The sequence below is a fragment of the Notothenia rossii genome (genome assembly GCF_949606895.1).
Source record: "Notothenia rossii genome assembly, chromosome: 3".
Lineage (NCBI taxonomy): Eukaryota > Metazoa > Chordata > Actinopteri > Perciformes > Nototheniidae > Notothenia > Notothenia rossii.
The window spans coordinates 3,900,556-3,923,024 of NC_136901.1; the positions used below are offsets into that span (position 1 = coordinate 3,900,556).

Consider the following 22,469-nt stretch of genomic DNA (forward strand, 5'->3'; position numbering starts at 1 on the left):
GCAGAACTTGCTGAACCTGATTACAGCTGAAAATGTAGGCTACTTCCTTTTTTCAGGAAATACTTTGATATTACTGTAACATCATGAATGCAGAAAGGAGTAGAAGATGTGGTTTTATGAGGCATGGTGACTTTGTTTCCTATGTTTTTAATCTCGATGCTAAGCTATGCTATCTGGCTAGTCATTAGAATATACTTATTATAGACGTGAAGTCAAGTCTACGAAATATTTGATTACACGGATATTGTAGCTGTATTGACCAATTATTCATAAACATTTAATCAAAATGGATATAATGTAATGGTTTGATTCCGCAAACTGTCTTTTAATTTGTGAGACCACTTAGAAATGAGAAACTAGCCTTAGGGCTTTACAAATGAGACTTAAATCTAATATAAATGCATGATACTCGGAAAATAAACGTCCCCCATGCAGCCGTAAGGAGCCCAGTTGTGCGTCTTTCATCTCTGACATTTATTTTCCACCTGACAGCCCCTGTTTCCCTGCCCCTGACAACCCAATACATCTCAGGCCGCGTGTATGTGATGAAGTCATTGCGTGATATATAGGCTCGCTGTGTGAGGAAAAGCAGTTTGCATGCTCGGCAGCCCCGGGGAATTTAGCACGGCCCGAACAACATTGTCTGCCTGAAGTCATACTGTAGCTTTTCAAGCAGACGAGACGCACAGAGAGCTTTTTGTTCCTTTCAGCCGCTACAAAACCTGCTTCTCACAGAGATGTCAGCGCAGTCAAGGACTCGAGTCCGACATGTTTTTCTGAAGAGAAACATTGTTGTAATAGTGTAGAGCTAAATGTTAACTCTGCTGTGTAAATACTTATCCCATTTAATATGGCATGCACTGGGTTTTTTTGTAGTTTGTGAACATGGACTCCACTCGTAGCTGAAAAAAAATTGATTTTTGATGCCCACTCTTAAACTCAGATTAAGTTATCTTGAATTTAAGTGCACTCTTTTTTTTAGATATAGTCACGAGTTGTGACCGTTAAATGAAATCACTAAATTCTTCACACAGCTGATTAAACTGTAGAGATTGAAGGTATAATATGAAGGAAAAACTCTTCAACCAAACTTGATCAGTTGTTATTGTTTTGAGTGAGAGACCCCCTGTTGTGCGTTTAAAGTGTCAAAAACCTTTTAGTTTAGCTAAAATAGCATGAATGTATAGGTGCAATTCAACATGCAAAACAATATTGGTACTGTTCGAAAATGTAATATTGACATGCGGTGCATAGAGGCATTTACTTTCAAATAAACGCTATAAAAAAAATCTACTTTATTCCATCATTATCAACTAAATAAAGTAATTCAGTGATCTATGTTCAAAGAAGAGGGCTCAGATGGGTTTACTGTTTTGTTGATATGAATAATTCTCATTTTCCAACCCGTCACAAGCTCAGTACTCATCTCCATTTATCACCCTAAACCGTCTGGATGATGGAAAGTAAAGTTAGAAAATGGACTGTATTAATGGTTTCTAAGAGGGGTGTGTGTGTGTGTGTGTGTGGCTGTGGCTGTGTGTGTGTGTGTACTGCCCACATAAAGCTTTTGATAGAGAGCAAACAAAGACTAAAACTCACCGTCATGTCTGAGGTTTACAGAGCAGAGACTAACGAGCATTATGTCTGCTGCACCTGTGCAATCAACTCATCACAGGTGTGTCCTTTGTGCTAGTCAGATTAAAAAGCTTTAGCAAAATCCCTATCCGTTGAATTGATGATGAAATCCTGGTTCTAATATGAATATTTTCGCAAGACATTTCCTGTTTTAAATGAGGAAGTTAGTATTTCTCTTGTGTAACTTTTCAAACGTTTTGATTTGTAGGACCAAAAATGTGTGTTTGTAATAAGACAAGAAAGAAGACAGAAGTATTGTTCATAAAAAACACCACTTATATGATTATTGAAGCGTAAATGCAATCTCTAGTATCTACTAATGGCACGATGATGATAAAATTACTTTTTTAGGACACATATATATAAGCTTAATTCATAAGTGGGTTATTCACAAACGTATTCAATGTCGCTAAAATCTCCCACGCTTGTTTAAAAAAAATAAACACCATAAAAACCCATTGACTTTGAAAATCTGTCGATCATGTTTCTCTCTCAATGAACAGAAAACACACTCCTCTTCAATTCCATTTGCATTTATTCTAAAGGGAAAATATATAATTCAATAAATATTGCAGCAACAACATTGGCAAAGACATTTGAAGGTGACATCAACATTCAAGGAAACATGATAATGTACACGGGGAGAAGACGACAGATTAGGAAATCACGATTAGATTCGGGCCACTGAGCTGTAATAAAGATAATTGGGAGGTTACATTAAAAGTGCATCAATAACTTTGATATTCAAACAGCTTCTTAATTGCACTGCTGAGAGGAAATAACACTAATGTACACAACACTGTTTCTTCATAGCTTAGAAAATAGTTTGTTGTTAGTCTTCAAATGAAACACTTATATGACCTTATGTTTCAAACCATGTCAATACGTTCCTCATGTTCGCAAAAAATAAGTTAACGATGTTATTTCGGCCTCCTTTTATTCAGTTTCCTGCATTTAAATCAGTTCCTACCAATGTAGGTAACCAGACAAATCAACGTGGTAAATGTGGTGCTTTGAGATCACAAGTCATTACACATGAACGTGTCCATATTCATTCGCTGATTCTGTTCTCACTTAGTCGTTTAGTCCAATTAATTATGATCTATTCATTGTTTCAGGCGTGACCGAGTCTTTATAAGAGTCTGAACACTTCGGAGGAATGCAGCTCAGAGAGCTCTGGAGTTGTCAGCTCCTAACAACACGTTTGAATGGTTGCTTACATTTCCACTCCCTCCCTAAAGTGCATTGGGAGAATGACTCATGGCTCAAACTGTCATTTTACACAATTACTCACATTTTTCACTTCACGTTTGTGACGCTTTTTAGCCCATTAAGGCTTCATTAAGGTTTTTAAAACATGTTATGCAAGTTATGTTTTTCTAACTGCATTTGTTTCTCACATTGTTGGCCAAATCCTGGAGGTGTTACTGAAGTTAGCTTCTTGCGGCCCAGTATGACACAGAGGAGTTAACAAAGCCGTCAGTGTGGAGAATCTATCTTCAGGGAGTCTTTACGTGTGTATCAAAGTGAAATAAAAACGGGCACAGAATGGCTGCTACAGACTCAAGAATCAGGATGGAGCTAAAAATAAAACAACGATGCAGTTACACACCAATGACTTCACATTATACCGACAACATATCAGAGACAGGGGGGGGACAAACAGCGTCAGAGTGTGCAGGACGAGGTCATTCCTCTTGTCGTGTCCTCTGCACAATGAGGGGCAGGGGTGAGGGTGAATCACTTCCAGACTACAGTGACGAGTTGGTGTTTAAACCCTCCGAGCAACGAGTCTTTGATCCGGCACAAACAGCAGCTCCTATCCTGGGAAGCAAACCCTTTTGGCTCTCATTCAAAAGATCACATGTTTTAAAAACCCCTTCCTCTACATGACGAGCGCTTCCTAATGACATCACCCGTCCTGCTCATTTCCTGCTTGCGTGGAAACACCTCGAACACATCCGCTATCCGAGGAGGGCGCTTCCCCTGGCAGGTATCTCGCTGACAGATAGCTTCCTCTTCTGGTGGAACTTGGGACGCTACTACGCTTTGAGTATTCCAGTAACATGTACACGATTTGAAGCTTGTTAAGCCCCCTTTTCCAGACATAAGGGGTCTTTCGCATGCAGGGGAGAGCGTCGGCCCTTCGCTTCCTGCTTGCACTGAGCTCTGTCCTCATCAGTCTGATCCCCCTCGGTCCGATCAGTCACATGATCGAGCAACTTTTGGCTTTGTCCTTGCGGAGATCTGAAGCCACCGCTGCCAGGTCGGGTCTGCCGGGCATGTGTGAGATCCTCTTGTTGCCGCGAGGGGCCTTACTGCGCTTGACGTTTTTGTTGTTTTTGTTAATGCAAGCCAGGGTGGCCACGTGGAAAATGTCTCTGACGCTGTTCTCAGACTGCTGCGCCGAGCACTCGATGTAGGGCGCCGAAATCTGCTTGGCCATGCTGTTCCCCTGAGGAGGAAGAGGACAAATATGGTCACGGGAGGAAAAAGAAACGGCTTGGGAAGTAGTGGAGTACAAATACTTTGTTACTGTACTTAAGTACCATTTTCTGGTATCAGTACTTTACTCCACTACTTATTTTTATGAAGACTTTTTACGTTGACTTCTTACATGTTGAACTCAAATACCTGTACTTTCTACTTCTTACATGTTGAACACAAATACCTGTACTTTCTACTTCTTACATGTTGAACTCAAATACCTGTACTTTCTACTTCTTACATGTTGAACTCAAATACCTGTACTTTCTACTTCTCACATGTTGAACTCAAATACCTGTACTTTCTACTTCTTACATGTTGAACACAAATACCTGTACTTTCTACTTCTCACATGTTGAACTCAAATACCTGTACTTTTTACTTCTTACATGTTGAACTCAAATACCTGTACTTTCTACTTCTTACATGTTGAACACAAATACCTGTACTTTCTACTTCTTACATGTTGAACACAAATACCTGTACTTTCTACTTCTTACATGTTGAACACAAATACCTGTACTTTCTACTTCTTACATGTTGAACTCAAATACCTGTACTTTCTACTTCTCACATGTTGAACTCAAATACCTGTACTTTCTACTTCTCACATGTTGAACTCAAATACCTGAACTTTCTACTTCTTACATGTTGAACTCAAATACCTGTACTTTCTACTTCTTACATGTTGAACACAAATACCTGTACTTTCTACTTCTTACATGTTGAACTCAAATACCTGTACTTTCTACTTCTCACATGTTGAACTCAAATACCTGTACTTTCTACTTCTCACATGTTGAACTCAAATACCTGTACTTTCTACTTCTTACATGTTGAACACAAATACCTGTACTTTCTACTTCTTACATGTTGAACTCAAATACCTGTACTTTCTACTTCTTACATGTTGAACACAAATACCTGTACTTTCTACTTCTTACATGTTGAACTCAAATACCTGTACTTTCTACTTCTCACATGTTGAACTCAAATACCTGTACTTTCTACTTCTTACATGTTGAACTCAAATACCTGTACTTTCTACTTCTTACATGTTGAACTCAAATACCTGTACTTTCTACTTCTCTCATTTCCCAAACAGGCTGGTTCCTTTAGTCTGAATGTGTGTTTGGTGGCGTGATCATTATTATTTAGAGTCATTGCGTGCCTATTGATTTGAACACGATCCATGTATCCATCATTTCCTGGTCTTCTCTAAAGAAGAGGGACCAATGGAAACGTTGTCATGTTGCCGTTGTTCAGCATGGAAACATTCATTAGCTAACAATGACATTATTGTTCTATTAATATAAAGGGAGGTCAGGTACTCTTTAAAACAGCTGCTAGTTATGGGTACTTTTTACTGAAGTACATTTCAAAGCCTCTTTACTTTGACTTGAGTAAAGAAGTTTAGTCAGTACTTCTACTTTCCCCAGAGTATTTTAAACACGAGTATCTGTACTTCTACTTGAGTGAAGGAGTACTTTTGCCATCTCTGGTGCAGGTCAACAATGACGACAGGCTTTTCCCTCTTAGGGATCAGTTGAGGCTTATCGTACAATGAGCAATTATTCACGAATGATTGCAGCCAGGAAACAGCTTTCACTAATTGCACGTCTGACGTCTGAAATGTGTGATTTTAATTAATCTGCATACCTGGTCGTAGGAGACGGGGGTCTGTCTGTGGTTGGAAAGCTCCACCAGCGTGCTCAGATCTGTGCGTAGGTCTGACTTGCATCCCACTAAAAGCATCTTAGTGTTGGGACAAAACTCCTGGATCTCCCCTTTCCACTGTGGAGAGACAAAAGCTTGTGTCATGCAACATTCAGAGGAAAAACATATCACCAAAGCGGTTTAATACGAACAGGACATCTATATTTTTAGCTCCATTTCCTCAGCAGACCACCGAGGGAAACCTTATGTTTATTTAACTGCAATTAAGGGGTAAATTATGCATGTTGACCTGACACAACATCACATGAGTGGAACCCCCCCCCCCCCCCCATCATCCGTCTTTTAAGTACAAAGGTTAAAGCTGCCACTTCCTGGAGCCCCTCACGCTTTCGGCTCTGGAAGCGAACTACAAATAATCCCCATGTTTCCTCCCTGACAATAATAAATGCCCCGTGATCGATGGCGTGTCTCCGGGGGCTTTAATCTGAGGCTAATGTGCCTGAGGCCTGGCTGGTCAGGGGATCAAGTTCATCGACGTGCAAGGAGGAAGTTGTTTAGTACGGTTGCACAAACACCACTTGAGAAAAAGCGTAAAGATGAAATGAGACCAACGCAAATTCTAATCTGAAACATGACCTGTGATCTGTAACACAGTTAACTTCTTTCAAAATAAGAGCACGACAAGGCTTAAATATTGTCAAACTATTTTCCTTTTTCATGCAAAATGTCAATAAATGCAGATTTACTACTTTTCTGTCCTCGGTTCCTTGATTCTTTAGATGTTATTTTATCTAGATACGCACGTAATGCTCACATGTACAGAGCATTGCTCACTTATTTGTATAATCAAGTATATCCCCTTTAAACTTCCTATACCAAAATAGGCAAACATGGGTATATTATAACAGGTTGACTTCAATATCTGTCAAAATAAAGCACCACAAAATGACATTAATGGGATTATGGTTTTGGTTCAGACTGATTTTTCACCGACTTCTGACATTTTAAAGACTAACGGCCCGTCTACACTACAGGCATCGAAAAATGCTTTCAACGCTTCGCCCATTCACTTGAATGGGGTGACGTAGAAGATTTGTAATCTTCGCCGAACTGCATTGTGGGGAGCATGGCATGGCTTTGCAATCAGCCAATCAAATCCCGTTTATGCAAATCCCGCCAGTGCAAGCGCAGCCAATCAAACCGCGTGCAAGCTGGGAGAGCCAGACCGCAGTTCATTTCCTCATATTCCAAACGAGATATTACGGTAGCAAATCACCCGGTTCTTTACGACCGGAACTATTTACCGAGATACAAACCGGAGGAACCAGGCATGGAGGGAGGTGGCAGAGACAGTGGGTGAAACTGGTAGGTTTTCGCCTGTTTGGAGAGTTTATATCCAGTTTACTTCGTTTTAACATTGCTATTGCTTTGTATGTCGGGGGCGGGAGATTGATGTGATTGGTTGTTGGTTGCGTTGCTCGCAAAAAATCGCCAAGCTTCAGACACGCCCAGCTTCAAGATTTGTTTATGCCTGTAGTGTAGACGGGCCGTAAATGACATATATTTCAAGTCCCAGCCCGAAGTCAGGTGGGTTCACTGCCGTAAAAATGGTTTTACATTCATGCAACCTTTATTTGACACCCATCAAAGCCTGATGTTGCATGTCCTGCTTTACAGTATGTGCAGTAAACATACGTCCCAGTCATCATGTGAGGATCTGGCCTCAGACAGGATTTAACCCAACGACCCTCTGGCCACACCACAGCTTTATAACCTCACATCACAAGATCTGACGTGACGGAGGCTACAGGAAAATCTCTCGACTAGACAGCGGATCAAACAAAATCAAAGGAGGAATGTGTGGAGTTTAAAGGCTGAGCTTATCAAAGGTTTCATTGAGTGATTGTGTCAGGATAGACCTACAAACCTTTTTCATGACGCTATCGAGAGTTTCAGGGCGGCTGATGTCGAAACAGATGAGGACAGCGTCAGAGTCTGGGTAGGAGAGAGGCCTCACATTGTCGTAGTATGGAGATCCTGCAAACACAGGAAACAGGACGTTTGAAACACATCGTGCGTCGTGCAGATGTTGGGCAAGGACTCAGAAACACAGACATGTAGATATATATATACAATCAGCAGAACATTTGACAACGTTTACGTTAGCACAGGTTTCCAATTCAGGGCTTTGATGGTATGGGAACTTTTTTCCTCACGAGGCCTACAGCTCTTCGCTAAAAAGGAAATACCTGCATTGAAGCGAGGGGCAGCTACAGAAAACCACACGTATTGAATGCACGAAGCAAATCCTGGTTTTAGCCTCTAAAGCATTCCTGACAGTTATTCTCTTATGGCATGATTGCAGCTCAGCCATAATCCATAGCAACCGGGCGAGAAAAAACAAATACTGCAGCATCAGTCGGAAAAATGTGCTGACTACGGCGAGAGCACTTGTTGAAGAAATCCTTTTCTGGAGAACTTCAGAGCGGGGGAAATTACTCCCATGCTTTAAATTGAAACCATGTGTGCGTAAGGGGGAGACGCCCATGTCTCTGTGGCAGACAAACGTCTCCTGGGAGGAAGGGAGGGGAGATGAGGGGAGGGTGGCGTCATGTCAAGGTGAGTCAAGATCACATGACGAGCATAGAGCTGACCACACACACGAGCAGCTGCCAAGAATCTGGAGAATTTTGTTTTTGGTAAATGAAGGTCCCGCTGGGAGGTCCTTTTCTAAACACTGCACTGGAGAAAAGACAGGAATGCACACACACATACCATGTAAACATCACTTCAGGGGACATTACATTGACTTACATGCATTTCCTGGAGACTTATCCTAACCTTAACCAACACATGCCTAACCCTAACCAAGTCTTCACTCTAGAATTAACGATTCCCCTCATGCGGACTGTGTAAACAGATTTAGGTCCCCACAAGGATAGTAATGCTAGGACACACACACACACACACACACACACACACACACACACACACACACACACACACACACACACACACACACACACACACACACACACACACACACACACACACACACACACACACACACACACACACACACACACACACACACACACACACACACACACACACACACACACACACACACACACACACACACACACACACACACACACACACACACACACACACACACACACACACACACACACACACACACACACACACCTAAACAGTCTGGGTGCGAGACGACACCGTTTATTCAATCTTTTTTGCTTCCTTCCTTCAAGGCCCTCTCACAACAAAGCGTGACACCGGCTGATGTGTGCACAATAAATGTTGCTGCAAACAGAAATCTGAGTTCACAATCATACAGTGACAGAGCCAAGGTTTTCTGGGAGGAAGAGGAGGAGGAGGAGGAGGAGGAGAAACCGGTCTGTTCGGTCACAATCCAACAGGGATGAATAAACAATGCTGGGAAAACTGCACACCCAGTGAGGGCAACAAAGAGGTATTTTAAAAAGGTATAAGAAGTATTATTAGACATGATTCCTTTGCCTCATACACAGGAGTGTTAGAGCCAGAAATAAGCAGGAGAGATGGGATATGGTTTTGTGAGAATATCTTGAGACAATGTCAAATTACTAGCATTAGGGAGTTGACTTTAATCTCGGCATCTCTACTTGTTCTCAAAATGCAAAAGAACAGTTTTTCCGCCCTCATGCCTGGCCCTTATACTCTTCTGTAGTTCCCCTCGGGTTGAGCCACCTTAATGTGTGTTTTGGAGCACAATAAGATTCCATCCTTCCTAAGATGTTCAATATCCAAGCTTCACAGAGTGGCGTATCTTTCTAACCAGCCATATTTGACTAAGACACAATTCTGTTTGCAAGCTCACAGTTTCATTTGGTATTTTAGCTAACTTGCTTGAAGGCTGCTCTTGGTTTTACGGGGGGGGGCAATTCAGAGCAGGGGAGTTGTAATGATGGGACATGTTCTGTTTTAAAGAGGTCATTGTCTCAATTGGCTCAAAGCCTAAATTCCACAGTATCACTTTCCCAAATATTGGTACAGGACGTCGCTAATTTCCGCCTTAATGTCTTTCAAAATGGATTTACACATGGTTTAGATGTCTCAGATGGGAACAGGCTTTCCCACTGGCTCCTTGGCGATCTATAAAGCCGTGCGTTAGGTGACAACACCTAAAAAGGCCCGAGTCGGAGCTGCTGTCATCGACACGGCACAGGAAGAACAAGGCGAGCAGGAATGTGGCATCCCCCGCCATAATTTATACCCCATTTTTCATGGCTGTCTTACAATCAATCAGAAACACATTGCATTGTTTGAAGGGTTTTTTCCACTGCCTGGAACCAATCACTGGGAACATAGGAGCCCGCGTCTGAAGCCGTGCAGTCCGTTGACATTTCACAAAGAATTTATTGTTTTTACCAACCCAATGAGGGGAAGCGCACACACATCGGGGTCTGTGGGTGCAGAGAGTGTGTGTGTGTGTGTGGTCCCGTTTCAAAGCATCTGCATATATTCCTGTGAATTTTACCTGGAGATTAAAGTATTTATAGCAGCAAATCCTCAGAGTGCATCTCTGCAAACTAAATAAAGCTGCACGACACAAACAGGAAACCTTCACAGAGGTTTGAAGTGTGCATGCAGCGTGAAGCGAAGAGTGTGTGCTGGGCTGTTAATGCTTTTCAGGAGACTTTTTATAGGAGACATTTGCTCTCTTGTCTGGCGTTTATGTCGTAACTGCATGACGCCTGAGTCTGGGACTAAATTGGGCTTTGAGGTCATCTACCTTCCTGCAAAAGATAAGAGGAGAGGAACACACACACACACACACACACACACACACACACACACACACACACACACACACACACACACACACACACACACACACACACACACACACACACACACACACACACACACACACACACACACACACACACACACACACACACACACACACACACACACACACACACACACACACACACACACACACACACACACACACACACACACACACACACACACACACACACACACACACACACACACACACACACACGGGGTGACCGTCATCTAGTAATTAGCTCTTGTCATTGTTCCCTCCCGAAGGATCTCTAAATCTGGAAGGGAGACACACACCCTGACCTCCCTTGCGGTCTTTAAACACACGCCATCTCTCAAATGTGTTCCCCATTGCTCACAGCAAATAAAAGCAAAATGACATGAGGGCACACAACACTGTGAGACAATACCCACTGATGGAAAACCAAATAACCTTCCATGACTATTCAGAGACTACCAATAAATGTAAAAATATTCTTCCTTCCTGGTTTTGTTAATGTGCTTTTCCAGGCTGGTTTCCACAACAGCTGGGTTTGAAAAGTCCCGCTTAATGCAGTGCGTACACATCAAACATCAAACGAGATGGGAAATAAGCTCTGCTCTATTCATGTAATGTGACTCAATATTCACATTCCCAGATGTTCCACGACTTCCACTGACATACCAAGGAATCTGATATTTCCTGAAAGTAGCCTGGTCTGGAATATAGTCCTTAAATATTTCATGATGTCTTAGAAATCCCCCTTTTCTGTAGAAGCCCATCACAGAAAATGGTTTACAGGAAAGACTAGGACTAACCACAGTTAAATGATCGAATAAAATGCAGATTATTTACCTAATTAGGACTTATAAATGTCCGGAAACAGTGAAAAACGTCCATGACAGTTACTTAAAATCCAAGTTGATGTGTAAAAATGCCTTACTTTGTCAATTCAGACGCCAAAGATATTCAAAAGCAACATATCTCAATGGTAAATAAGCTGACTTCCGCATGAATAATAACTGCATCTATTGACAAAAGTATATATATTTTTTACAGCTTCACTTAAAAGACGTGGAAAAATTATATATAACGGTCCTGAGTTAAGCCAGCTGCGGCCAACTGTCTGGAGGTATGGCAACAGGTCTGCAGGCGTACTGATTTACTGCATAGCTAACATAGCTGAGCAGAAGCAAGGGGGGGGTGTGTGTGTGTGTGTGTGTGTGTGTGTGTGTGTGTGTGTGTGTGTGTGTGTGTGTGTGTGTGTGTGTGTGTGTAGCCTTCAGGGACACCTGTGGAAAGTACAAACAGCGACAGGCACGTACAGCCATTGAGCTGAAATATGTAGCCTCGCAAAAGCCAGACACATTTAACACAAACAGAGCGAGGAAGACAGAAAGCAATTTAAACTGAATAACCTGAACCAACATCAGCTGAGGTTGCTGTGGTTACCGAGATCTTCGCTGCTGCAAACGCTGCCATGGAAAAGGTGAAGCGGTATCTAATTTAAACAAAGCTTATGATGTCTCATACAATATGAATGCGCTACGATGCAATGATAGAGAGATACCATGCATATGTTATTGTAAGACTCAATATTTAACTACGGGTTACAAAACTCAATTAGATGTTTGACGAACCAATATGTTACACAAGATGTTACAAGTGACACTATGATGGGATATGATGTTAAAATGTATAAGTAGGGACTTAATATACAACATTTTGGCTCTAGTGTAAATGTTTTTTCTTTACCTCATGAAGTTACAGACGTTTTGGTGAAACGTAACTTTAGGGACAAGCATTCGTCCCTCAGATCCTTTTTCACGCCTTGGAGGTGTTGTTATTTACACTTTAAGGCCACATTAACAACAAAGTGTGACTTAAGTACGACTCCACATTACAGCCTTTAAGCAGGGTACGAGTAACATGAGGTAAACGCCAAAAATTGGTGCCCAATTCTTAGAGTTTATGTAGTTGTGATAATCATAACGTAAACTCAGAGAAAGGAGGTTGGATGTAGTTTGAAGTTAGTCATGTCAAGCTTTTTTGAATCTATCTGTATTGCTACTGAATCGCACATTTAAAACATGCTCCAATATTGGTGTGGGAAACCCCCGAGAAAAGCCAAAAAATGTTCCTTTCATGTCCATATGTGTGTGGTCTATCACATTTCCCACATCTGTTAGGATATTCAAGGTCTTTCAGTGTGGGCCGGTCTTTATAAAGCTTAACATTCACGCAGCGAACGGTACGACACAGAGTTCAAGGTGTTCGGTGTCGGGAGCGGACATTTTAATGTCAGGTGTAACATCATACAGAGTCCTTCCCAGCATTAGCGCACAGGAAGTGAATTAATCTCCTGTCCTTTCTCTGTATCACCTCCGTAGGCTCAAGGCTCTCTCGCCAGTCGGAAAATTCCAGTGTGATTCAATTTCCCCTTGAAAACGAGGTAGGCTTTAGTGAACCGTGCCACTTCTCTTTCACTCTGCAGTGGATCTGGGCCTGCTGGGTACAATAGGGGTCTTTGTAGCGGAGGAAGTAGGAACCTTTAGTCTGAGGAATGCCAGACATGCGGCTCCAATTCTCTGAACCCAGGAATTTGATCCAATGCAACAATGGCCGCCGACACAAGAATGGAGGGGGCACGGTGTGTGAGGAGCTTACTGAGTGCATGGAAAATGCCTCATGGTTCAGCTGTCCTGCATTATAGGGGAACATGTCGGAGAGGCAACAGACGGAAATCATAATCCGAGCTCCGCTATCTTCCTTTCAAACTATTTGTTTTCCTGTTTTCCAAAGTGGGTCATCTTTAATGTGCAGAGTCGGCAGCTGTTCAAATAAAAATAAAAAACAACAAGAACTTTCCCTCAAGGTTTCCCGGGATACATATTATCAAATGAGATCCATAGGGTCCAACGCACGGGTCTCTTTGGAGAGTTCCTGGGTTTTTATTCGTCCTAGCTTTGGCGAATTGCCTCAGGAAGTCAAACACCTCACACAATATTTGATGCAGTGTGTGTTAAGAGAAAGCTCTGATAAACCAACCAAAAAGAAACATCACATATTTCTCTAATGAGGCGGTGGAGAGCAAACTAAAGCCGAAACTGGTATTCTCTCTATCACAGCCACTAAATCAACGCTAATATTGCTCCACATCCGCTGTTTGTGTAAATAAGAACTGTTTGCTAACACGTTGTGCAGCCCAAAAATAAAACATATGCAAGTTTAAAAGCCAATAAATCGTAAAAAACAATACTTTTTTTAATGCTTTTCTTTGTTGTATACGACTGTGAATCACATATTTTTGGACTGGACAAATAATTTAAAGATTGGCTTTGAGAAAGTGCGATGAACTTTTTATTTTTCTGACAATTTAATAAGGAAAGCAGTTGACAGCTGCAGCCCTGCCTGAGATAACCTTGTTACAGGTTTAGAGGTGGATTGTTTTCTCATTTCCCCTTGAACGTGAAGAGGCCTCAGGCTCCTAGCTGCAGGCGTTGTTTCTGTTTACCTTCCCTGTCTTCCTACCCTCCTGTTTGGCTCCCACACAAACACCTTCGCAGAGCGCTTAGACGTACAGGCAGCAGACAGGGAGCGTACAGCACTTCCTCTGCTGCTGCTGCTGCTGCTGAGAGATGAATCAAAGGCTGGAGCTAGCACAGACAAGCAGGGTGGGACACATGGAAGGCAATACACCCGGTAGGCATTTACCTTAATGACCTGAATTACTGCCTTCACCCTCCCTTCCAAAAAGTACACACGCCAGCCATCTCATTAGGCCGCTCATCACTGCAGAACAAAGACCACCACGGAGTGTGAAGGTGTGTGTTTGTGAGGGAGGGGGTTGGAGTGTTTATCCTGGGCTTTGTCCCGGTGCATGCTGGGGTCGAGAACACACACACACACACACACACACACACACACACACACACACACACACACACACACACACACACACACACACACACACACACACACACACACACACACACACACACACACACACACACACACACACACACACACACACACACACACACACACACACACACACACACACACACACACACACACACACACACACACACACACACACACACACACACACACACACACACACACACACACACACACACACACACACACACACACACACACACACACACACACACACACACACACACACACACACACACACACACACACACGAGATAAGGGATCGATTGGATTGGCCATGGCCGATGGGTGTCTCTATAAAAGGACCAGTCAGGCTGAAGGCTGTATCAATCAGTGTGTGTGTGTGTGTGTGTGTGTGTGTGTGTGTGTGTGTGTGTGTGTGTGTGTGTGTGTGTGTGTGTGTGTGTGTGTGTGTGTGTTGGGTGGGGGTTTGGATTGAAGGAGTTGGCTCAATCTCAGCCCCACTGATCTAATAGGAACGGCGTCCCCCCCTTGCTGTTTTATGAAGCAGAGAGAAGAAGTAAAAAATGGCTCCAGGCGGTCGGCCAACACAGTGCAATAAAACAAAATTCTCACTCTGGCCGACTTTCATTTCTCCGCCTTTCTATTTCCACAGCGCACACATACTGTGGGGGGTGAAGGAATTTGAAATCCGACCTCCTTGTACGACTGGCTTGTGGTGTTACTAGCTCTGAAGTGTACAAAACAGCACAAATCCAACTATTTTCTGCTCAAAATCTGCTCGATTGTGCAAAACTTGTTCATTGATCCCTTAGTTTTGCTTCGTTCATGCACGGCTTTTTAAAGGTTTACAAAGTTATTCAGACATGGCTCAGGAATTCTAAGCTAGAGACCCGCAACAGCTGTCTGTCCATTTGTCCCCGCCCATCACACACACACATGCTCACTCACACACACACACTCACACAACATACGCCTCACTCACGCCTGACTGCTGTGCTATTCCCTGCTAAGGCATTGATGGATGGGAAAGTGGGTTTGTTTACACATAAAACACACACAGGCACGGGGGACGCAGCAGCTGGTTTGGACCCTGAACACAAAGTCCAACCAACAAGCGATAAACATTTGGAGAGCCATTACACGTGTTGCACAACAAAACTTTCCCAAAAAGCCGCAGTGGGAGGAATGTCAAAGTGTGTTCTCCAGATGTATGAATGTGCTCAATCCAGCCTTTCATTATCTTTCCTTTCCTGTTTCTGCTTTTCTCTGCTGGGAAACATTTATAAATCAGATCCAGCTCTTTGTTGCATTTCTGTGTGACACTGAACTATACGTTTGTATGTAGGTAAAAGGTGACTGAGGGGAAACGTGTGGAGCTGAAACTCAGACTGTGAGAAAGGGATTAACCCAGCTTTTTATTAAAATGGGTCACGGATTCATTTCATTATTCAGAAATGTGAGCCTGGGCCTCTTAATATCCTATGAGTTCGACATTTAAGGGCACCAGTGTTACAGATGGACACATATGGATGAATTGAACCACTATCTGATCATTTCTAACCAGCAAAAGATGCATTTTGTCCTCAGAGGTCACAGAGGGTTAGTGACCTGCATGCACGGACATGTTGGGACATTTCACCACAGCAGTTTGACTCACAACATGACACAAGAGAGAGGTTCATAATTACCTGAGGTGTCCCACAAACTGAGCTCAATCCTCTGCGTGTCGATTTCAAAACTGGCTGTGTAGTTTTCAAACACTGTGGGGACGTAGGTCTGCAGGAAACAGGAATAAAAGACGTGTTTACATCATAAACTTAGCGGGGGAGAAAGGATAAACAATGAGGCTAATAGACAGGGGAGTAATACAACATGTACAATAACTAGCATCATAATAATTACCTCTTTTATTGTAAGTTTGTCCTTCAGTAAAGACATTCATTGTAATTAACATTTGCTTGCGTCTAGTTTTTTAGCGCTGTATCTTTGCTTTTGTAATTGTGTGTGTTACAAATAAAGGATGTATTATTTCTGTAAAAATAACAGCAGCACTAATACATATTATAGCTTCAGCACATAGGCATCAAACAGGCTATAGGCAACACCCAATGCATGCCCTTCAGCATCCCTGCAGCACACACACATCCGACACATCCCTCTCCATAACACAGGTTATACTTCCCATAATGATAGATAGCAGGTTAATGAGCGTAATGTTCTCACCTCGGGGAAGCAGTCCTTGGCGAACACGTGAAGCAGGGCGGTCTTCCCGCACTGGCTGTCTCCCACCACCACGATCTTACACTTCACACTCTGACTGGGCTCCATGCCGGATAGCAGAGATAGTTTCTGACAGGACCGTCTCTCCTTCATTGATTTCAACCGGAACAAAATAAAAATAAAAGTCCAATCAGGAGGCGTAGAAAAGCTGCAGAAGCGTCTCCTTTATGTTGCGCCTCCTCCGGTTTCTCCGCTGCTCTGAGCCGGTGAAAGACACTGGCCTCTATTTATAACATCTCACGAGCCTGACCGGATGACGTGCGCGCCTCCCTCCTGCAGCGCGTGGCCTCCAGCAGGGCGCCCCCGTTTGGACAGTCCAATAACCACAGCTATCAACATACAATACAAACTTTTACTATATTGTATATATGTAGGAAGACATAAAGAGACACATACGACAATTTCATGGATGTATAGGACATTTGACAATGTATAAAGTATCCAATGTTTATACTTTGTAAGTTGGTCTCTTAAGTTTCTTTAGTGTATTCTAACTAATTATGTATATTTTGTACTGTGTCTGTTCATGTTTATTTTATATTTTAACTCATGTGCAATCCCTTGTGAACATGCAGATGCAACAGTTTTCCAATGTGGGATCAACAAAGTACATCTATTTAAAAAAAGACAGGAAGGCAACAACGAAGTCATCTCCCTGTTTGCCAGAAGCAGAGCCATTGTCTTTTTAAGGAACATTTCACTGCAGCAATATTGGTTTTCTTTGTGTATAATAGATAAAAAGATATACAAAAATTATAATGACTTCTGTATCAACACGTCTAATTATCACCTTTATATGTTATCTTAGTTCCTACAAAGAATTATCCCTCTTTCTGCAGCTGAACATTGTGCGCAGGTATTGATCGAGTCACCCATGTTTGTTTCTCTTGAAGCAATCAAATTTGGAAAGCCAATAAACCCAGTGCTGCTTTGGTAGTTTCCCCTTATTATCTGAGAACAATACACATACTTATTACAGCAAAGAAAACTCATTACAATTATGAGAAGATGGAGAAGAGATTTCCCTGCAGGCTTCACAATGCACCACATTTCTATCTTTCAGAGTGAACAGACCCCCTCTTGGTCCCAAGGCATCATCTCCAAGCCTTCGGGCTGCTTTCCCAACATGGCAGCACTGCTAATTTCTCTACAAAAATGGGAAAACAGCAGCGTTGTGCATCAGCTCTCCCCTCTGTGACAGAGTGATTGGACTCTGTGTGTCGCTGGCAGCGTTTTGTTTTACAGTGAGACAGCTCCACCCTGCAGGCTGTGAGCTGGGAGTCCCGTCTGTTGTGTGGGAGCATCACTGCCAGCAGAAAAAAACGGATTTGAGTCACTATGGCTCTGCTACTTGGCTGCCATCTCTGTACCGTATGCATTTAACCTCATCACAATTCTGTCTTAATATGGAAAACATGTTGATGTTACCTGCATGTGCTGCCTATCATCTGGTAACCTTCCTCTGGTCTTTATCATCCCAAATAAATGCGGCTAGCTGAAATATGAAAGTGTCACAGCAGAGGAGAAGGTGAGCAAAACCACATTAGCTGAGGTGTTTACACACTGCGCCCCTGTGCCCTTCTCCATGTGTGTGTGTGTGTGTGTGTGTGTGTGTGTGTGTGTGTGTCTGTCTGTCTGTCTGTCTGTCTGTCTGTGTGTGTGTGTGTATGTGTGTGTGTGTGTGTGTGTGTGTGTGTGTGTGTGTGTGTGTGTGTGTGTGTGTGTCTGTCTGTCTGTCTGTCTGTGTGTGTGTGTGTATGTGTGTGTGTGTGTCTGTGTGTGCTATAGCCTGAAGCATTGCCAATCTCACTTGCAGCCACACATTTGGGTCAAAGTGAGAATGTCCAGAAACATCTTAAAAGGAAATGTCTCCCATTTATTTATCTCTATACCAATCTGTGATGTATCGAGGGGTTTTCTTATGTTCAATAATCGTCTTTTTGTTCCCTTAGCCTGATCGACATCTCTGACTTTAATACATTTCCCAAAAGGCCTTATAGCAAACATGATCTTTCTTATACAACAATTGTAAAACTGGCTTTCATTTGGGTCGATTTCTGAATAAAAACAATCCAAAAACTTCTTGAAAAATCCCATTAGCTTTTTGTCATGGGAACCAACTAACTTCCTCTTTGACTTGTCATCCCTGCAGTGCTTTATTTCAGCTCAGAGAAAAGACTCACATCCTTGAGAAGAAGAAGCTACACTCCACATGTCCTGTGTTGCATTCTGGTCTATCGAGTGTTAAGTCAATATATACATTCCCTTCCCCCCGTGCATCTACAGCATGATTGATGTTTCTCGCTGAAAGAGATAACAAAACAGGTCCAGAACACACAGCTAGTCCACATTAAAGCGGCCCTTTGTGTGAATGGGATTGGCAGGCAAGTGCAGCCGCCCAAATACTGTACATGCGTCCCAGAATAGCAATGAGGGTGCCACCTGTTTGGTCACATGGTGCCGTCAACATCTTGCATGACGGCATGCAAACACGGAGCTCATTTTTCCTACAACATCAACACATGCATTTTTAATTTGTACCCCAACAGCAGTCTCACTTTGGAGGCTTTATCCACAGGAAATTGTAGTTTGGCATCAGCTGGCTTTCAGGCATGATCTTGAGGTATCCTTGAGTAAAACGTCAATAAACTCGAATACTGCAGCGCTCCTTTGGGAACCCTTTAACCACGTACCCATCACTACCTGTCACACACAACAGAATAAAGCAGAAATACCTTCCTTTCCTTTGCCTTTCTGTGAACATATGATGCAGGTTTTTGAAGGAAAATACAATTTTAGTCCTTGAATGAATTATTTTGGATGCTTAAACTCCAATGTATCATACCAAGTAATGATATAGTGTACATTTGAATGAATACTCTGTAAATAAACAGAAAACGCACTTATTGACCTCGGTGTGTATTCCCGTAATGCTAGGTCAGCCATATCTACCTTGCAGTATTTTGTAAAGCCCTTCCACATGTTGGCACCCTAACAGTTGGAAACATGGCATTAAATCAGCTATTTTTAAAGCCACAAAGAACTGAATTATTCATACTGAAAGTACCTCAGAGCAGAAATGCTGGAGTTTCCGATGACAACTTGTGTTTTGCATGGCGAGCAAACATCGCTATCCTGCAGGTCAGGTCTGGGTCACGCACCAATGCACGTATTTCCTCCTGTGTGAGGAGAAAAAAAGAACATTTGTCAGGTTTGTGCAACGATTTCCCCAGACATTTTTATTGAGAAAAAGCGTACAAGTGTCAGCAAAAGTACAGACTTCTTTGAGGTGGAAATCATGCTTCTCCTTTTCAACATGCTAGACAAACAAAACAGCCAACAAGATATAATAAAGAAAAAACATAGCATGACAGGAATACCATACTTAATGATAAGTCTGTTTGTCTTTGCTTTAAGACATCTGTAGCAATGTAGAGTTATCCAAGCATTTTCCAGACATGTTAAGCAATCACAGGTACAGTAAGCATTTATAAACGATGGTTTTAAAAGCGTGTCTCAAGATGATGAAGAATGAGTAACTAACAGATTGATTTGAAGTGAATTTAAAGGGGTCTGTGCTGCCGGGGCTGCAGAGCTGGAGGTGTGTGAGGAGGAGTGTAGGTCAGTGGGCCGCGCTGCCCCTCAGTTATCTCTGTCGTCGTGCATTCAATCAGCGACGCACTGACATTTACTGCACGGGGCAAACACACACACACACACACACACACACACACACACACACCCTCGCTCAGATTGAGAGGGATTTCCTCGACGGTTAGTCACCGCGACTGGGAAATTAAGGGCAGATTCAAAGCATTCAGGGAGAAAAAGCAATGGTTTCCTTTGTTTTTGAGTCAGAACAAGTGCATGGCAGTATTAGAAGTGTCTGCTGTGTTTGCCTTGGCTTTTGAAAATGAAATATATGAGTCGTTAACACGCGGGTCGTTTGTTGACATATGCATTGACATAATCTTTGATTTAACGATGCTGTCCACTGCATCGAAGCAATTTCATTTAGATTGTATTATAGATTTCTCATGACAGTTTGACAGTACAAGGACGGAGCAATAACCAGATAGATGGGGTTACCATGTTTAATTACTTCATGCATGTGTTTCTAGAAGTGCATGCACAGGTTCTCGCATTGTAACAGCTTTTTCGTTTGTGTCAAAGCGGTGAATATAATCTCCAAAGCGAGTATGTAAAATACATTTAGTAAAACACGACATGTCAGAGAGTAGTTTGACCTCGCAGTTTTCTGCCCGGCTCGCAGCTTTAATCTTTGGCTGACAGCAGCAGGGGGCCGCAGTCTGAAAATACTCTGGATTCAGAACAAGAGGTGATGTTATTAGATACCAGCTGGTGTGTGTGTGTGTGTGTGTGTGTGTGTGTGTGTGTGTGTGTGTGTGTGTGTGTGTGTGTGTGTGTGTGTGTGTGTGTGTTCCTGTACATGTTTGTCTTCACACACACTTTCCCTAAGAGTCATTTGCATAGAGAATGAATGATCAAAGTCTAGATACATAAAGAGTTTACATTTCCAAACGTGGTAGGTAACATTATAGTAGTTGTAACATAACACTTCAAGTATTTTTAAATGTTGTTTTCTTTCCAATTAACTCGATTAATTTCACTGTTCGGCATTTCATTTCACGATGTGTTTTAGGAACAATAAGACCAGTATGACTACACACTTCAACACACGCATACATCTGCATTTGGCAGGCCTTCTGTGCCGAGTTGAGGTTACTAAATCAAACATTTTCCAAATGGTTGTGAAGGCGGGAGTGATAGTGAACGATTAGTTGGTCTATAAACTTTCCAAAGTTTTGAAATAGCTAAATTTAGATCTCTGTGTAATGATCCAAACATCCCCATACTGTCACGATCTGTCTGTGTTGTGTTTTGTCTTTTTCTGTCTTTGGTTTTTGAAAAGTGTTCACCCCCCTGTCTTGCCTGTTGCTGTCTGTCTGTTTTCCCTCCTGCCTGATTACCCGATTGTGTTCACCTGGTGCCCCTGTGTTTTCTCCTCCCTCCTCACCTGTGTCTTGTTTGTGTGATTTGTCTTGTGTGTATTTTAGTTCTGGTTTTTCTGTCTGTCATTGTTGGTTCATTGTTTGTCGTTAACTGTGTTCACGAGGTAGTGTTCTGTTTGTTCCTTAAAAACCTTGAAATAAAGTATTTGTTCTGTTTGTTCTGCATTTTGGTCCTGCCTGCTTCACTCACCTTAACACATACGTGACCTCGCTGAAATCCTTGTAATCACTGCGCTGAGTGATGACATATTTTCCATTCGTACTGTTTCTGTATCAGATATGATATAAATTGACCATCGCTGAACACTTACTGGGAATATTTCCAAAATTCCTTTTAGTTTTAAAAATACCCGAAGAAATGTCTCCTCCTGTTTCCAAACGTTCAATCTGTTCTTTCATGTTTTTGGCTCCAGCTTTTGAGAAGTAGAAGAGACTCATGCAACAAGTTAAACTAACATTAAAACCTGTTCGACATTTTAATGATTTGTTAATTTTCTAATGAACTCTGTTGTGCCTTTCCCTTTATTCTCTATTGCAAGCAATCATGAGTAATATGTATCCAGGCAGGGTCGGTCTGTTCAAACAAGTCATGGGAG

At 42.3% G+C, this 22,469-nt stretch overlaps 1 protein-coding gene across 1 annotated transcript; it reads right to left on the minus strand.

Annotated features, from left to right (window-relative positions):
- Positions 1-2,152: 2,152 nt before the first annotated feature.
- Positions 2,153-17,056, minus strand: rnd3a (Rho family GTPase 3a). Its single transcript, XM_079669683.1, has 5 exons — positions 16,784-17,056; positions 16,249-16,336; positions 7,727-7,836; positions 5,782-5,916; positions 2,153-4,090 (listed from the first exon to the last, which is right to left on the minus strand). Exons 1-5 carry the CDS (start codon positions 16,931-16,933, stop codon positions 3,842-3,844), a joined length of 732 nt encoding a protein of 243 aa, XP_079525809.1. The 5' UTR covers positions 16,934-17,056; the 3' UTR covers positions 2,153-3,841.
- Between the last annotated feature and the right edge of the window lie 5,413 nt (positions 17,057-22,469).

Bases quoted from the DNA above. Each gene is read 5' to 3' on its own strand.
- rnd3a (XM_079669683.1), bottom strand. From the start codon at position 16,933: ATGAAGGAGAGACGGTCCTGTCAGAAACTATCTCTGCTATCCGGCATG. The intron at 5,917-7,726 runs GTTTGTAGGTCT...GTCTCTCCACAG, and splicing joins TCGATAGCGTCATGAAAAAG to TGGAAAGGGGAGATCCAGGA. The intron at 4,091-5,781 runs GTATGCAGATTA...CTTCCTCCTCAG, and splicing joins CCCCCGTCTCCTACGACCAG to GGGAACAGCATGGCCAAGCA.